Source organism: Trachurus japonicus, chromosome 8 (assembly GCF_045865225.1).
Source record: "Trachurus japonicus isolate A0001 chromosome 8, Traja_1.0".
In the NCBI taxonomy this organism is placed as follows: Eukaryota; Metazoa; Chordata; class Actinopteri; order Carangiformes; family Carangidae; genus Trachurus; species Trachurus japonicus.
Genome location: NC_140914.1, coordinates 25,361,585 through 25,375,067, shown reverse-complemented (window position 1 = coordinate 25,375,067; position 13,483 = coordinate 25,361,585). Strand labels below are relative to the sequence as shown.

The 13,483-nt window shown below is 45.2% G+C and overlaps 1 protein-coding gene across 2 annotated transcripts in view; it reads right to left on the bottom strand.

Moving 5' to 3' along the window:
• Window positions 1-13,483, bottom strand: part of LOC146983398 (myosin-9-like) — a 33,177-nt gene that overhangs the window by 7,007 nt on the left and 12,687 nt on the right. The window contains exons 2-28 of one of the 2 annotated variants that reach the window (XM_085784950.1): window positions 13,035-13,366; window positions 11,142-11,298; window positions 9,938-9,965; window positions 9,746-9,839; window positions 9,050-9,070; window positions 7,250-7,342; window positions 7,106-7,169; window positions 6,833-6,931; window positions 6,537-6,680; window positions 6,332-6,427; window positions 5,935-6,206; window positions 5,644-5,817; window positions 5,314-5,487; window positions 5,054-5,168; window positions 3,745-3,932; window positions 3,137-3,258; window positions 2,968-3,037; window positions 2,702-2,862; window positions 2,356-2,464; window positions 2,138-2,269; window positions 1,784-1,990; window positions 1,540-1,677; window positions 1,280-1,403; window positions 993-1,164; window positions 598-810; window positions 341-485; window positions 9-215 (exon numbers count right to left, since the gene is read on the bottom strand). In XM_085784950.1, the coding sequence (XP_085641076.1) occupies window positions 9-215; window positions 341-485; window positions 598-810; window positions 993-1,164; window positions 1,280-1,403; window positions 1,540-1,677; window positions 1,784-1,990; window positions 2,138-2,269; window positions 2,356-2,464; window positions 2,702-2,862; window positions 2,968-3,037; window positions 3,137-3,258; window positions 3,745-3,932; window positions 5,054-5,168; window positions 5,314-5,487; window positions 5,644-5,817; window positions 5,935-6,206; window positions 6,332-6,427; window positions 6,537-6,680; window positions 6,833-6,931; window positions 7,106-7,169; window positions 7,250-7,342; window positions 9,050-9,070; window positions 9,746-9,839; window positions 9,938-9,965; window positions 11,142-11,298; window positions 13,035-13,361 (3,846 nt within the window). In that variant the 5' untranslated portion in view covers window positions 13,362-13,366. The remainder of the gene's footprint in view (window positions 1-8; window positions 216-340; window positions 486-597; window positions 811-992; window positions 1,165-1,279; window positions 1,404-1,539; window positions 1,678-1,783; window positions 1,991-2,137; window positions 2,270-2,355; window positions 2,465-2,701; window positions 2,863-2,967; window positions 3,038-3,136; window positions 3,259-3,744; window positions 3,933-5,053; window positions 5,169-5,313; window positions 5,488-5,643; window positions 5,818-5,934; window positions 6,207-6,331; window positions 6,428-6,536; window positions 6,681-6,832; window positions 6,932-7,105; window positions 7,170-7,249; window positions 7,343-9,049; window positions 9,071-9,745; window positions 9,840-9,937; window positions 9,966-11,141; window positions 11,299-13,034; window positions 13,367-13,483) is intronic. The other variant, XM_085784951.1, reaches the window with a different exon arrangement.

Sequence of the window (13,483 nt, the reverse complement as noted above, 5' to 3'; positions counted from 1 at the left end):
AGCTGTACCTGGACTTTCTGGAGTTTTTCCGCCAGCTCGATCCTCTGCCGCTCGCTCTCCGAGTGTTTGAGCTGCAGCTCCTGGACCTGGCCCTCGGCCTTCTTCCGGCGATGCTCAGAGTCTCCTTTGCCCTGCATCAGCGTCTGCATCTCGATGGCCAGCTCGTTCCTCTCCGACTCCAGGGCCTGCTTGGCCTTCTCCATCGACACTTTGTTCTGCAGGGAAGGACACAAACTTTAATGGTTTCTGCAGCTGTGCGTTTAAAAGGAGACAAAACTAAAAATAATTCAGGTCTCTAAAAAAAAAAAAAAAAAAAAAGAAGAGAAGAGATTTTAATTACCCTCTTTGCCTGCTCCAGCTGCTCATTGAGCTCGTCAAAGGCCTGACCATGTTTCTGTCTCATCTCAACCAGCTGCTGCTCGTGGACTTTGGCCTCGTCGTCCAGAGTCTTTTTGAGATGCGCCACCTCGGTCTCACGCTTGGACCTGAGGAGGAGGAGGAGCAGATGTTAGCCTACTTCTGTCAGGAAGTACAATGAACCCAAACACAAAGTACCACCGCCGTCTGACTGTGCTATCCCAAGACCATCATCTCTACCTGAGTTCTTGCTGGGCGGCGGTGGAGTCCAGAGTGTCCTCCAGCTCGGTCTTGAGGGCCTCCAGCTCTTCTCCCAGGTCCCTGCGGTGTTTCTCGGCCTTGGTGCGGGCCTGCCTCTCCAGCTCCAAATCCTCCTGCAGTTCAGAGAGCTGAGCCTCCATCTCACGGATCTTTTTCTGGGCCAAGTTCTTCTGCGCCGCCTCCTCCTCGATCCTTCAGGGACAAACGGGTTAATGAAAAATGGGTAAGTGGAGCAGGAGCCGAGGTGTCTTTACAATTGTTAAAATTATCATCCATTTGAATAAGATAACAAAAACTACCGTAGAATAAACACAGTATAGTGCAACAAAGCCAAACAACAACACTAAACAATGTGCTGTGAAGTCCATACAGACCTGGCCAGAGCTGCCTGGAGCTCCTCCTCCTTCTTGGCCAGCTGGGCGCGGAGCTCGGCGATCTGGGCCTGCAGCTCAGCAATCTGGTCGTGTATCTCGGTGAAGTCGCCCTCAAGTTTGCGTCGGTTCTTTTCCAGCTCCTGACGGCCCTTCTCCTCCCTGCGCAGGCGGTCTGACAGAGAGAATGAGCAAATGTCAAATTATAGGCAGGAAAAGAAAAGATGGAAACTGATTGATTGATGTTTCATTCATGAATGCTTCCGTCTCCATGGTCTTTCTCCTCTTACCCTCCAGGTCAGTGATCATGGCCTCATGTTTGGTCTTGAGTTTCTGCAGGCTCTTGGACTTCTCCTCCTCCTCTGCCAGATTGGTGGTGAACTCAGAGATCCTCTCCTCCATCAGCTTCTTCTCCTGTTTTCACAAACATTGTCAACAATTGGTTTAGTGATCACTTTCGAGAGTTGTTTTTAGCAACAAATCAGCAGAAAGAATCAAATTAAGCGCTGTAGTGGTCAGCTGATCAGACCGTACGTCCTTCAATCCTCACCTTGTTGAGTTTGTTGTTCTGGTCGTCCAGAACCATGACATCATCTTCGATCTTCTTCATCTTGGCCTCCAAGGTGACCTTCTCCAACTGGAGCTTCTGTCTGGCCGCCTCCTCCTCATCCAGCTGCTGCTCCAGGTCCTGAGCACAGATGAAAAGTTTAAAAAAAGTTAAGTACCCTGTAAATATTTACACAGCATGTCACAGTAAATCAGCTGTGGAGAGTGGGTGAGTTTTCTCTACTTACTGATATATTCTGCTGCATCTTCTTTTTCTCGCCGGTCAAATGAGACGCACGCTCCTCCTCCTCCTCCACGCGGGCCTCCAGGTCGTGAAGGATCTCCTCCAGCTCCTGCTTCCTGGCGGCCAGGCGGGCTCTCATCTCCTCGGCCTCGGCGCAGAGCTCCGTCTCTGCTTGAAGCTGCTCCTGCAGGGCCATCTTCTCTGCGCTCAGCTGCACACAGAGTAAACAGATGACTTTGTGATATTGCGCAGTGGTTAAACAACACTCAGAGCAGCCGTCTTCATCTGGGAATATCGTTATTGGATTATCTGAATATCAGATTAAGTGACGATTAGATTATTCTACATTTCACGTTACCTGCTGTTGTTTCTCCTCCATCTCTTGGAGCTGCTGCTCGGCATACAGATGCTTCTCCTTCACTTTAACCAGCTCTTCATCCTTGGCCAGCATCTCTTCCTCCTGCCTGCTGACCTGCAGCAGAGGCTTCACCTGAGGACAAAGTGGTGGGAATAGTGGCGTTAGAAAATGTTGTGAAAAATACATCAAGCAACTTGTTGTAGGAGACCGAGGTTCACCTTGGTGAAGAGTCTCCACCACTGCCAGTTCCTGAGTTTCAGATAAGCGGCACAGTTCCTCTGGATCACCTTCATTGCAGTCAGCTGCTGCTGTCTCTTGGCAAAAGCCCTGCAGAGAAAAGATTTAAACAGTCAGACAATCACATTTCATACTAACATGTTCAGATTGATTGATCAAATCAATCAATCCTTTTACTTGATTCAGCTACACATTAACAAGTTCAGGAGAGTAGATGTTTTGGAATGACTCAGCATTAAAGGTCATGGTTTTTGTCAGCAGCTTCTGAATGTAAAGGATGTTGACACCAGTGCGGTCAAAGAACATATTGGTTGCCTCTTTTCTTACTTGCGGGCCACATAGCCTCTGCACCAGGCCTGGAAGCTGATGATGATGTCTGTGATCTTCATGTCCCTCTCCTCCTCCAGGTGAGCGAGGACACCTGCTCTGAAGAAAACTTTACTCTGGCCGATGCGGTACAAGTTTGGATCCAGCTCCAGGCTTTTGATCTGTCACAAAGAAACGATACTAATCAATCACACTGTAGAGCGATGTGTTTATAGTTTATAGGACTAGATTTGTGGAGGTTAAGTAACATTTTTAGGACTCATTACCATGAGCACACAGGCCTGCTTTCCATCCATGAAGCCCTTGGGGATGGCGTTGGGAGTGAGGATTTCATATCTGGGGGAGGGGCAGATGATAGGATTTAGTGTTTTCTTACACAATACTACATAAGAAGAAGAAGATTCAACGGGAACAGTGTTATTCTAATTCTGTTACCTCTGTCTGAACTCCTGGAAGACGATGCGGTTGGGGAAACCCTGTCTGCAGATACGGATCCCCTCCAGCACACCATTACACCTCAGCTGATCCAGAACCAGGTGGGGGTCCAGTTTACCGGCCTGTGAGAGGAGGAAGAGGAACATTTCTGGTCAGGAATTTGTCAAACAGAGAAACAAAGAGTTGTACTCACCACAGGGCGGTGCGGTGTGAGCGTGTAAGGAACTACGAAAAACCAGAGGAACTAAACTCAGGGACATTAAGTCTCTTTTACACTTTTCTGTTTGTGTTCCCACCACTTCTTTGGATATGTGAAGATCAGGAAAATATGGTGAAAATTATGTTTTTTACTGCTATGTGACTGATATTTGAGTTTGATGTAAGTAATGAATGGAAGGGAGAAATGCAGAAGTAGAAAGAGAAACTGAGAACTGTGGGTGTTTGATAGTAACCTAGTTTCTTGTTTTTGTGAATTTGTGAATGATGCAGTTCTCACGGTGTCACCCACAGCAGGGCCTATTGTGTTGGTTTGTTTGGAAAGCAAGTTTTCGTTCCTGAGTTGCTACAAAAAAACAGTTCTTGTGTTGGAAATGCCTGAACACACACACCTTTTTCTCGTGGTTGGGGATGATGCAGCGGACAAAGTTGGGGTTTGTGTTCCTCAGAGTGGCCATGAGCTTGGACAGCTGCTCCTTGTAGAGCTGGCCCACTGTGCGGAACATGCCCTTACGAGTCTTAAAGGCACCGGGCATCTCAGACATGCCAGAGACCTTATCCAGACCCACAATGCGATCCACTGAAAAAGGGGGGAAAAGGGAGAAAAACAGGGGGAAATGACATTATATAAAAAAAGGTCAGTGGGGTTTAATTCAATAATTTAAATATTCAACCAGGCAAACTCAAACCAAATGCATGTCACAAGGAAGAATGAATATGACCATTGTCTCCCCACTTCCTCATGGTAAACACGCACCAGGGGAGAGGAGAGATGGGACCAGTGATACACCACACAAACAGTGAATGTGGAGGGAAGCAGAAATCGGGGGGAGGAGGAGGAGTCACAAAAAGCCAGTGAAGTGTGGAAAGATTTCACACCATTACCAAAATTTATTCAGTGCAATGAGTGACCGAGGTTTTTTGTCGCCTGTTTGTGGTTCTCTGAGTGAAAACTAAGTGTGATGGTTCGCTTCAATATTATGTATGTGTCAGGGTGGTGACAAACTTATGTGCTTGCAGTGGGCATGTATCTTTGCGGTGACAAAAAATAACAACCAAACCAAACCCATGCAGTATATACCCATTGCTGCTGTACCCATGACCAACACCAGGAGTCCCCAAACAACACTATTACACAAGAGGGAGAGAAGGAGAGTTCAATGACAGAGCAACAAGTCCTCAGATGACCAGAAGATTTTGTTTCTGAACACAGAGCTGATTAAAGACAATGAAGCGGACTGACAAAATTTACTGGCATCTTTGGAAAAGATCATTTTAGAAGAAGAGGACGGTTCACAGTGGAAATAAGCACGTTCAAACAGACAGCAGGAGAAAGAGGAGAGAGGCTACGTAAATGAAAAGAGAAACCTCATCACCTGAGTCTGAGTGGAGAATAGGAAAACGCTGATAAAAATAGGCTCTCTGACAATTCTGTACCTCTGAGACCCGGTAAAAGAAAAAGATGACAGACAAAACGGGGCCGCACAGAGGAAGAAATGGACGGAAACAACAAGTGGGATTTGAAAAGGTAAAAAACAAAGGTGCATACACCGGACAGTAAAAGAGAAAAGAAAGCACGATGAAACGCAAAAAACAGGAACATGAAGCCAACATGAAAATATATTCCGGCATTGAGCGCCGCCTTTAGAAAAGCTGTGGTCCCTGGATTAGTGCATCGAGCTATCATCGGTCTGAACTCACCGTCCTTCCAGAGCTCAGAGACAAACTTGTCAGTGGACTGGTTGAGCAGTGAAGCCACGTTGTCGTTCAAGGGGTCCATGTTCTTCATCAGCCACTCGTCTGCCTTGTAGTCCACCTGAGAGTCAGACAGGAGTCAAGATGCCTTCTTTTAGATTTGTATATTTTTTGTTTGGTAACTGGACATGAATTTAGAAGTGAGATTAGTGTTATTACAAATTAGGCCTAGTGACAATGCATCATAAAGGACTCTGCACGTTTACCTTGCCGGCATAATGGATGATGCAGAAGTCGGCCTCATCCTTCAGTTTCTTGGGTTTATGGAACTTGGGGTGTGTGCCCTGCTCCTGCAGCACCTTCTCCACGAAGCTCTTGTCTGTGGCTTTGGGGAACCAGCACTCCTCATCCAGCAGAGCCAGAATACCAGGGGGGCTGGCCTGGGAACAAAGCAACAGAACAGAGCTTAATGCATGAAACTTGAAAAACAACCGTTTAAAAACAAAAACGCCAGGCCCTGATTAGAAATATACTGGACCTAATGTTCTGTCAAATAAAGAAATAAAGGCTCGACAGGTGAGTGAAATGAAACTCACAGGTTTCTCAATGAGGTCGATGCAGGGCTGCAGGTCCAGGCCAAAGTCGATGAAGCTCCACTCGATGCCCTCTCTCTGATACTCCTCCTGCTCCAGGATGAACATGGTGTGGTTGAAGAGCTGCTGCAGCTTCTCGTTGGTGTAGTTGATGCAAAGCTGCTCGAATGAGTTCAGCTGCAGGGACAATAACAAAAGATGTCAGGAATGATTTCACATACATGTTTGTACAAACAGACTAAGTGTGCTACCTACTACATCGTACTGCAGGCACATCATATAGAGTTTGTTTACCTCAAAGATCTCAAAGCCAGCGATGTCCAAGATGCCGATGAAGGAGGCTCCCTGTCTCTTGGTCTTGTCCAGGGCTTTGTTGATCCTCATGACCAGCCAGCGGAACATCCTCTCATATGTGGCCTTAGCCAAGGCCTCCACGGCGAACTCTGCCTGCTCCTGGGTCTGGGCCTTCTGGACGTAGTCTCTGCCCACCTTGATCCTGGGAGACAGGATGGCTCTGGTGAAGTCTGTGACGTTCATGCCCATGAGGTGGGACACCTTCTGGGCAGCTGTAGCACGGGACGAAGAGGAACAGCAGAGAAATGAAAAGGAGAAGAAGAGGGAAGATGGTGAGTTTTAAAACATACAACAACAGGATCATCATATATGTGAAGGTGAAGAGGCTTGAACTTGCCTGTGTTGTCGGGCATGGAGGCCTGGTCCGTGTGCCGCTCCTTCTTGAAGCTCATGTTCCCCAGCTGCAGCACAGAGGCCACCACCTTCAGCATGCCTGCACGGGAGCCAAACAAACACGGTTTCATGTTGAACTTCTGCACAGACAGCAAAGATCCACCAAAGTAAAAGAAGATGTTTTAAAAGTGATCATTGGCCTGCCTTACCGACTTGCTCGTCCTCTGGGATACTCATGATCTTCATGGCCTCCAGGGTCTCTGTGAACAGATCCTTGTCCTGCTGCCCAGGAATTGTGACGTTCCCGTTGGAGAGGAAACGGTAGTTGTTGTAATTTTCAAGGAGGAGTTCATCTGAGAGAAGATGTTAAAATTAATTTAAAATCCTTTCACAACAAGGATCACTGCAAGCTTTAAGAAGAGAGCAAATAATCAACACTACAAATCCTTTTGAAATCTTCACCCTGTCTTTACAGTACACAGCAGTTATGTAACACGTTACTTACTGCGCAGTTTGTCTCCAGCCCCTGTGAGCAGGTAGTAGAAGATATGAAAGGTCCTCTCGTCTTTGGCCTGGCGGATGGCACGGGACTTCTCCAACAGGTCTAGTGGTCAATCGGTTAAGGAAAGGTTTTCTGATACTACAGTGCTATGATGATCTCTCAGACCTGTTTGGTTAGTAGCAGTGAGACAGTTCAAATTCCTACAATGGCCTAAAAAAGCTAAAACAAGCCCCTTTTTAGTTCTAAAGGGAAAGAACCAGACAGTTTCAAGGATACAAGTTTCAATATTGGCACCAACGATGTACCCATTGACATCGAAGTTGATCCTGATGAATTTTCCCTGGAGGAGGAAACAAAAGCACTTAGGAAATGACTCTAAACAGACACTTTATGTGAAGAAGACGCAGCTTCAGGTCTTACAAATCTGGACGAGTTGTCGTTTTTGACTGTTTTGGCGTTTCCAAAGGCCTCTAGGATGGGATTAGCTTGCAGCAGCTGCTTCTCCAGCTCCCCCTGGTGGAAATTAAGAGAAAAGCAAAGCACAATATAAAGTACACATTCTCTTTGCACTATCATTGAACCTGGATATCACACTCAGCCATGGATTCAGATCGAACAAGACAACAGATAAATCACTGTGATGTATCATAATAAGAAACTCAAACTGAGATCTGCTATTCATTTACCAGAATGCTTTGTCATCGTTAGAAACTGATTAGGTTGCTTCTTTTTTTACATAAATATGCTGACAGAGATATTTGGTAATGTATCCATGATGTACTTACGTAGAGATCATGGAGTGTAAAAAAAAACATTTACAAAAGTGACAATAAGGGGGATACCATATACACACACCACAGCAACGCACACAAAACACACACATTGCACCCAAGCATGTCACCCCACAACACGTAACGTCAGGTTAGTGCCCAAATCTGCAAACACCCAGAGACCCTGTGACCCGTCACCCGTTACCCAGAGCAGAATGATCCAGTGAACCCCACACACACAAAACAGAGTCCTTTCAGCAGCAGTATAAAATATAACATTTAACCTCTTCCCTCGAGCTGTACTGGCTTTCTGTGAAGTCTCTACTCATACACAGTGCACCATTGTGTGCAATACAGCATCATATCATTGGGAAGTTGGGTTAGTTATTATTAAAACTACACATGAGGATTTAGCATAAAGACACAAGTTTTCTGAGCATTTGTGATTTTTACTTTGTGCTGCACAGTTTATATTCTGTTTTCTGATGATGCTCCTTATTCCTGTTGAGCACATTCAGTGCATTCAGTGTGCACTATACAAATGAATTTGCATTGCCCTGTTACCAGGGGCCGGTTTCCCCTGTTTGCCTGATGATCAGTCACAACAACCGTGCAGCAGTGAAATGGACCGATGTTATTTAAAATCCAAAAGCTGCCACTGCAGGCATTTATAAGTGAGGCTGTCATCACATGTTAAGAATGATTGAAGGCTTAACAATTCAAAGCAATGACACTCGACTGTAGGAATGTTTGTCAAAGGTCTGTATCAGGACTTTTGTAGTGCAGGATCAATGACTGACTGGATTATCAAAGTCATTTCAAAATACACAGCAAATCTAATCTACTGTTTCTTCACTGAGGATCTTGATTTAAATAAAAAAAAACTTCAGGTTTATGCTAAGGACACAACAATGGACCAACATACGATATGTATTGTTCATAGAATATGAGGATGTCTGTTGGGGCCAGACATTGTTTGAACACACATACACCGACCAAGCAAAAAAAAAATTATGCAAAAAGAGAAAAGCAACTTTGGACTCGGGTGCACGCACAAAGTAGCAAATACAAGTTGTGAAAAATTCAACCAGACAAATATATGATCACATTAATGAGAGCAAAGTATGCTGTTTTTTGTTTTTTTTCCTTTTTGGTTTTCAGCAAACACCCCTCCCCCCTTTATCCTACTATTGTCAGGCTGAATTTTTCACAGGAACACATACGGCTGCCACTGATCTGCAAACAAACTTCCTCCCTGCTTCCTATTGGCTGGCATGACGTGTCACCTCTGCCCTTAGTACAAAGTGACTCCCACAACGGTGCACTCCAGCGAAGAGAAAAGAGGAGGAGGGAGGATGAGGGGTGAGGGTGGGGGGAGGAGGAGGAGGAGGAAGGTGATGACAGAAGCAGGTGGGGAGGAAGGGTGAATGGAGGGAGAGGGTTAACTCACATGTGACAGGACCAAGCTGTTCTGTTGATGGGAAGAGAGAAATACAACAACCTCAAAAAAAGGGATGATAGATGTGGTTTTTTTCATCAAACCCCCAACCATGTCGTTTTCAGCAGCATCTGTCTAAAAGGCTGGCAGCTCAGATAACAGGAGAGCAGGACACTTTTATTTCAGATGAGAAGGTGCAGTAATATCAGCACACAGGAAACATTACGGATGATGTAAAGGCCTCTGGTCTGTCTAAAATGTCAAGTGGCTGCCAGGGCCTTTAAATATGCACTACTACTTTCCTGTGCCTGCAGGCCTGTTATCTTAACTGCCACCCCTTTTCCTGTGATGGCAGCTGTGCCACATCAGAATGTGTCCAGTGCTGAACACAGCAATGTGACGATGGATTAACAATCATGTACACAATCATGTGCACACAGACAATAGAAAAAAAAAAGTGGCTGATCAATTGTGCAGAGAGGAACAGGAAAATGTTGATCCTGTAAAATAAAATAAAAGCACTGGAGGGGTTAGGGAGAGTGTCTCATCTCAGAATGATGATTTGAATAAGAAAGTTAAAGAGAATGGAGAGAAATGAGAGATGAGGAGAGTAAGATAGATGAAAGAATAAATATGAGCAGAGGATGTAAAAGAGTAACAGGAGGAAAGTTTGAAGAGTAAACTGTGTCGATGAGAGGCAGGACTGACCTGATCTTTTTTGGTCTTGTGAGAGGAGGCTACATGAGCCAGATACTGGATGACCTTCTTGGTGTTCTCTGTCTTTCCAGCACCAGACTCTCCTCTGTACGAGACAAACAAAGAGTCAGAGGGTTTTAAGGGAGGGATGCTTTAGAAGACTGTTTCTCATCCAGAAGGAATGGTGATGCATCTGAGACTCACGTGCAAAGAATGGACTGATCTTCACGATCTGCAAAAAAGATAAATGTACAAAAAGGCGATTAATCAGAGCAACATTACTGTATATTCTAAGTGAACCTTTGTTATCGCCACCTCACATACAGCTTCTTCGTCTGTACAACAGGATGTACATCACCACAGACAGGAAATCGGTATCCGGCTTCCTGTGACTGGAAAGAAGTGCTGCCGGGTTTCTAACCAACCAGTTAATTGCCCATCATCTCTAACAATGTGGTCTGAGCACTTTTGGAGCCAAATATGGGAACAGAAGAAGAAACGGGACAGAGTGGGAGTAGTTTAGGTGTTGTGTATGTCAGATGACAGAGCTAAAAAAAAAAAAAAAGACTCAAAAAAAGGAGCCGTTGTCAAGCTCAGAAAACACATACAGGAGGTGGATTCCTGCACACACACTGCACAATGCAGTAGTCCCACAGGAAATACCAATTAGATGCTTGTAATGTTACATTTTGGCTGCAACTGTAGATTGAGGTTACACAAGACAGTGTAATTACATAATGAGGGAAGAGTTAGTGTCTTAAAAAAAACATGCAAATGCCAAAGACGGGAAACTTCCATTAGGAAAAGTAATACAAGCACTTAGGAGGATAATCAATGTGAAGTGTATCCTAAGAAATTCAAATAGAGCGTCACAAGTCTGAATCAATAAATAAGATAAATGAGTACTTTTTTGTAGATTTGAAATTTATATCCCATTAAGAGCTTAGCCACTTAAGTTAGAGTTAAGAGAGTCTGACATTTTCCGAGGCCAGCGGGGTGAGTAAAACATGTCAAACGCAAAAACAAGTAACAAGAAACAACTCCAGTTTTCTACAGCTTTTGGTCCCCAGTGATCTCGACTCTATTTTAAGGCGCAAACTCAATAAACAAACTACTCTCATGCACTGCATCTGATTTTTAAGAGCGGGCACTGGTGCAAATGACCTGCATGCATGCGTAAAAACGCGTTCTCTTGGGAGCCTCACGGTTTATAGCTCAGTGTGGCGCTGCTCTGAACACAGTGGCTCCACTGACAATGTAGTCGTAAAGGGACCAAATATTACAAGCCCTGGGATGTTAAGATAAATTTGGGAAAACTTTGTGTAAAGAATAAAAAGTACATTATGTAAGCCAGCTTATCCCTCTTAATGCTGTCTTACAATGCTACTGTCTTAGGGCGGTGACTTACCCTGCATCATGCTTCTGTAAGCTGTGTCAGTGATGGCGTAAATGTGAGGTGGCATTTCATGCCTCTTCTTGCCCTTGTACATATCGACAATCTCCTCTGAGTAGATGGGCAGGTTCTTGTAGGGGTTTATGACGACACAGAAGAGACCAGAGTATGTCTGCAGAACAGAGAGAGGTGGCACTTTAGAAAATGTTCACTTTAATGTGGAATAACAAAGTAATAAGGTCCTAGTGAAATGGCAACGTTTAAATGTTGTTAGGCCAACAGACCGGACATGTAAATACCACAAATGAGAGTCCTAAAGACTGTTTAGTATGCAGATAAGCATCATGAAGTGGTTATGTCATACACTAATGTATGCTGAGGTATAAGTGCCTCCCCATAAAAAGGAGAAGTAGTACTTGATTCAATAACAGGGCCTCCCTGCCCCCATCAAAACCCAGCTGAACGTTTCCCATGTACTGATTTGTTACCCTCCTATGTTATGCAATCACAACCCCACCCTGCTGCAAGTTTAAACTGATGAGTGACCTTGGCTTTGTCAAACTGTAGCGACTGTAGGCGAGTCATATCTCAGATCTGCTCGGAGGCCAATTTTAAAACCCTTCCTTTCTGTAAACTCCTGTAAATCTCTCTACATTTCTCCTCCTGTTACAACTTCAGATTTCTCCCTCTCTCTCTCTCTCCCTCTGTGTTGCATTCCTGTGCTGCCCTTCCAACATCTCCGTACCAGGCATCTCTGCCTCTATTGTACACCCGCTTCCCCCTGGGAGAGGGTCAGTCTAAAAACTACAGAGGAGCCTGGAGCCTGTCAAGCCGACTGTAGCCGTGGATCTCTGGAGGGAAACAGGGAGGGGACAAAAGGCTGTGTTGATATGACCGGGTCACATCGCAGCGTCAAAGGGGCCAAATCACTCCCAGGCCAGGGCATGGGGGATAAATAGCATTAATTACAGGGGCAGTAATAGCAGTTACAACACATTTTGCATTCCACGTCCATCTGTGCAACAAATGCCCCCTCCCTCCTCCCCAACGCCGTTCTTCACATCTCTAATGCTCTGGGCTGCATTGTTCCCTTCAACTTCCTGTTTACGAGATATCTCCAAACAGAGAGAGAGAAAAAAAAAGAAAGCAAACAAGAGAGAGACAGATTAAGAGGGCGAAGGGAAAACACTCGCAGAGCGAGGACTAAGTTTCTTTGCGGTGGTGACTTAAACACAATAGATTGTCCTAAACAATGGTGCTTAATGAAAATTAGGAGGTTTGACAGGGAGATAAATTAGTTTGGAGACTGGCCATGGAAAATTCTTTTCGGCAAGACAATGGAGATTTAAAGGGGAAGCCAATATTGATAATTAGCTTAAAACGAGCCCTGCATAAGGAGCTGGTCTTCTGTCAGGGCCCACCATGCTGCACCGGCGTGTTTCTACAGTAGCCCAGAATGGACAAACCAAACACTGGCTCTAGAGAGGGCCTTTCACATTTTTACATCACCTATAGGCCACTGTAGGTTGTCCTATATGCTTTGATAGAGAGGAGTTGCAATCTGCATCTTTACTACTAGATGCTACTAAATCTTACACACTGGTCCTTTAAAACATTGAAGGGGAAGATGCTTTAGAAGCACAGCAATGGGACCAAGTTACCCTGATCATCGTCTTGTTGAGTAGTTATTATGAAAACAGTAGCAACACAAAGCTGAAGTGAAATGTGAAAAGTTATATTAAGCTGCATTCTTGTCTAAAACACGCAACAGCGGCCTAACACTTAAAATTTAAATCAAATTAAGCGAGACTACACGTGCACCTAAACAAAAGTGGAACAAAGAGAAGTGTTTGTCTCAGGAGTCGCCGCTGCATCACATTTCAGCAAACACAGCTGCTCCATACTTACGTAAATGAGACCAGAGTAGTATCTCTCCTTCAGGTTGTGCAGCACGGACGCCTCGTTCAGGCAGGTGAGCTCGGCCATGTCCTCCACCTTGCTGAACTTGGGCGGGTTCATCTTCTGGATGTCGTCCTTGTTCACCCTGACCTTCTTGCCGGAGTCTGCCAGCTCCACCACGCACTCGTCGCCGCGCTCTTCCTTCACGGAGCCGGCCTCGAAGCCCAGGCGCTCTGACGGGACCCATACCAGCTTCTTGGTGGCCCAGTCAGCCTGCGCCAGGGGGTTGTTGACCAGGTTGCGGTCCACGTACAGGAACTTGTCCGCGTCTGACATGGTGGCTGTTTCAAAGAAGAAGAAAGCATGTTTGTGGTTAGCGCAGGGAAATTAAAAAAAATTATTGACAGAGGTCACAAATATAAACAGATTCTTTCAGATTGTCATTAAAATGTGGATCA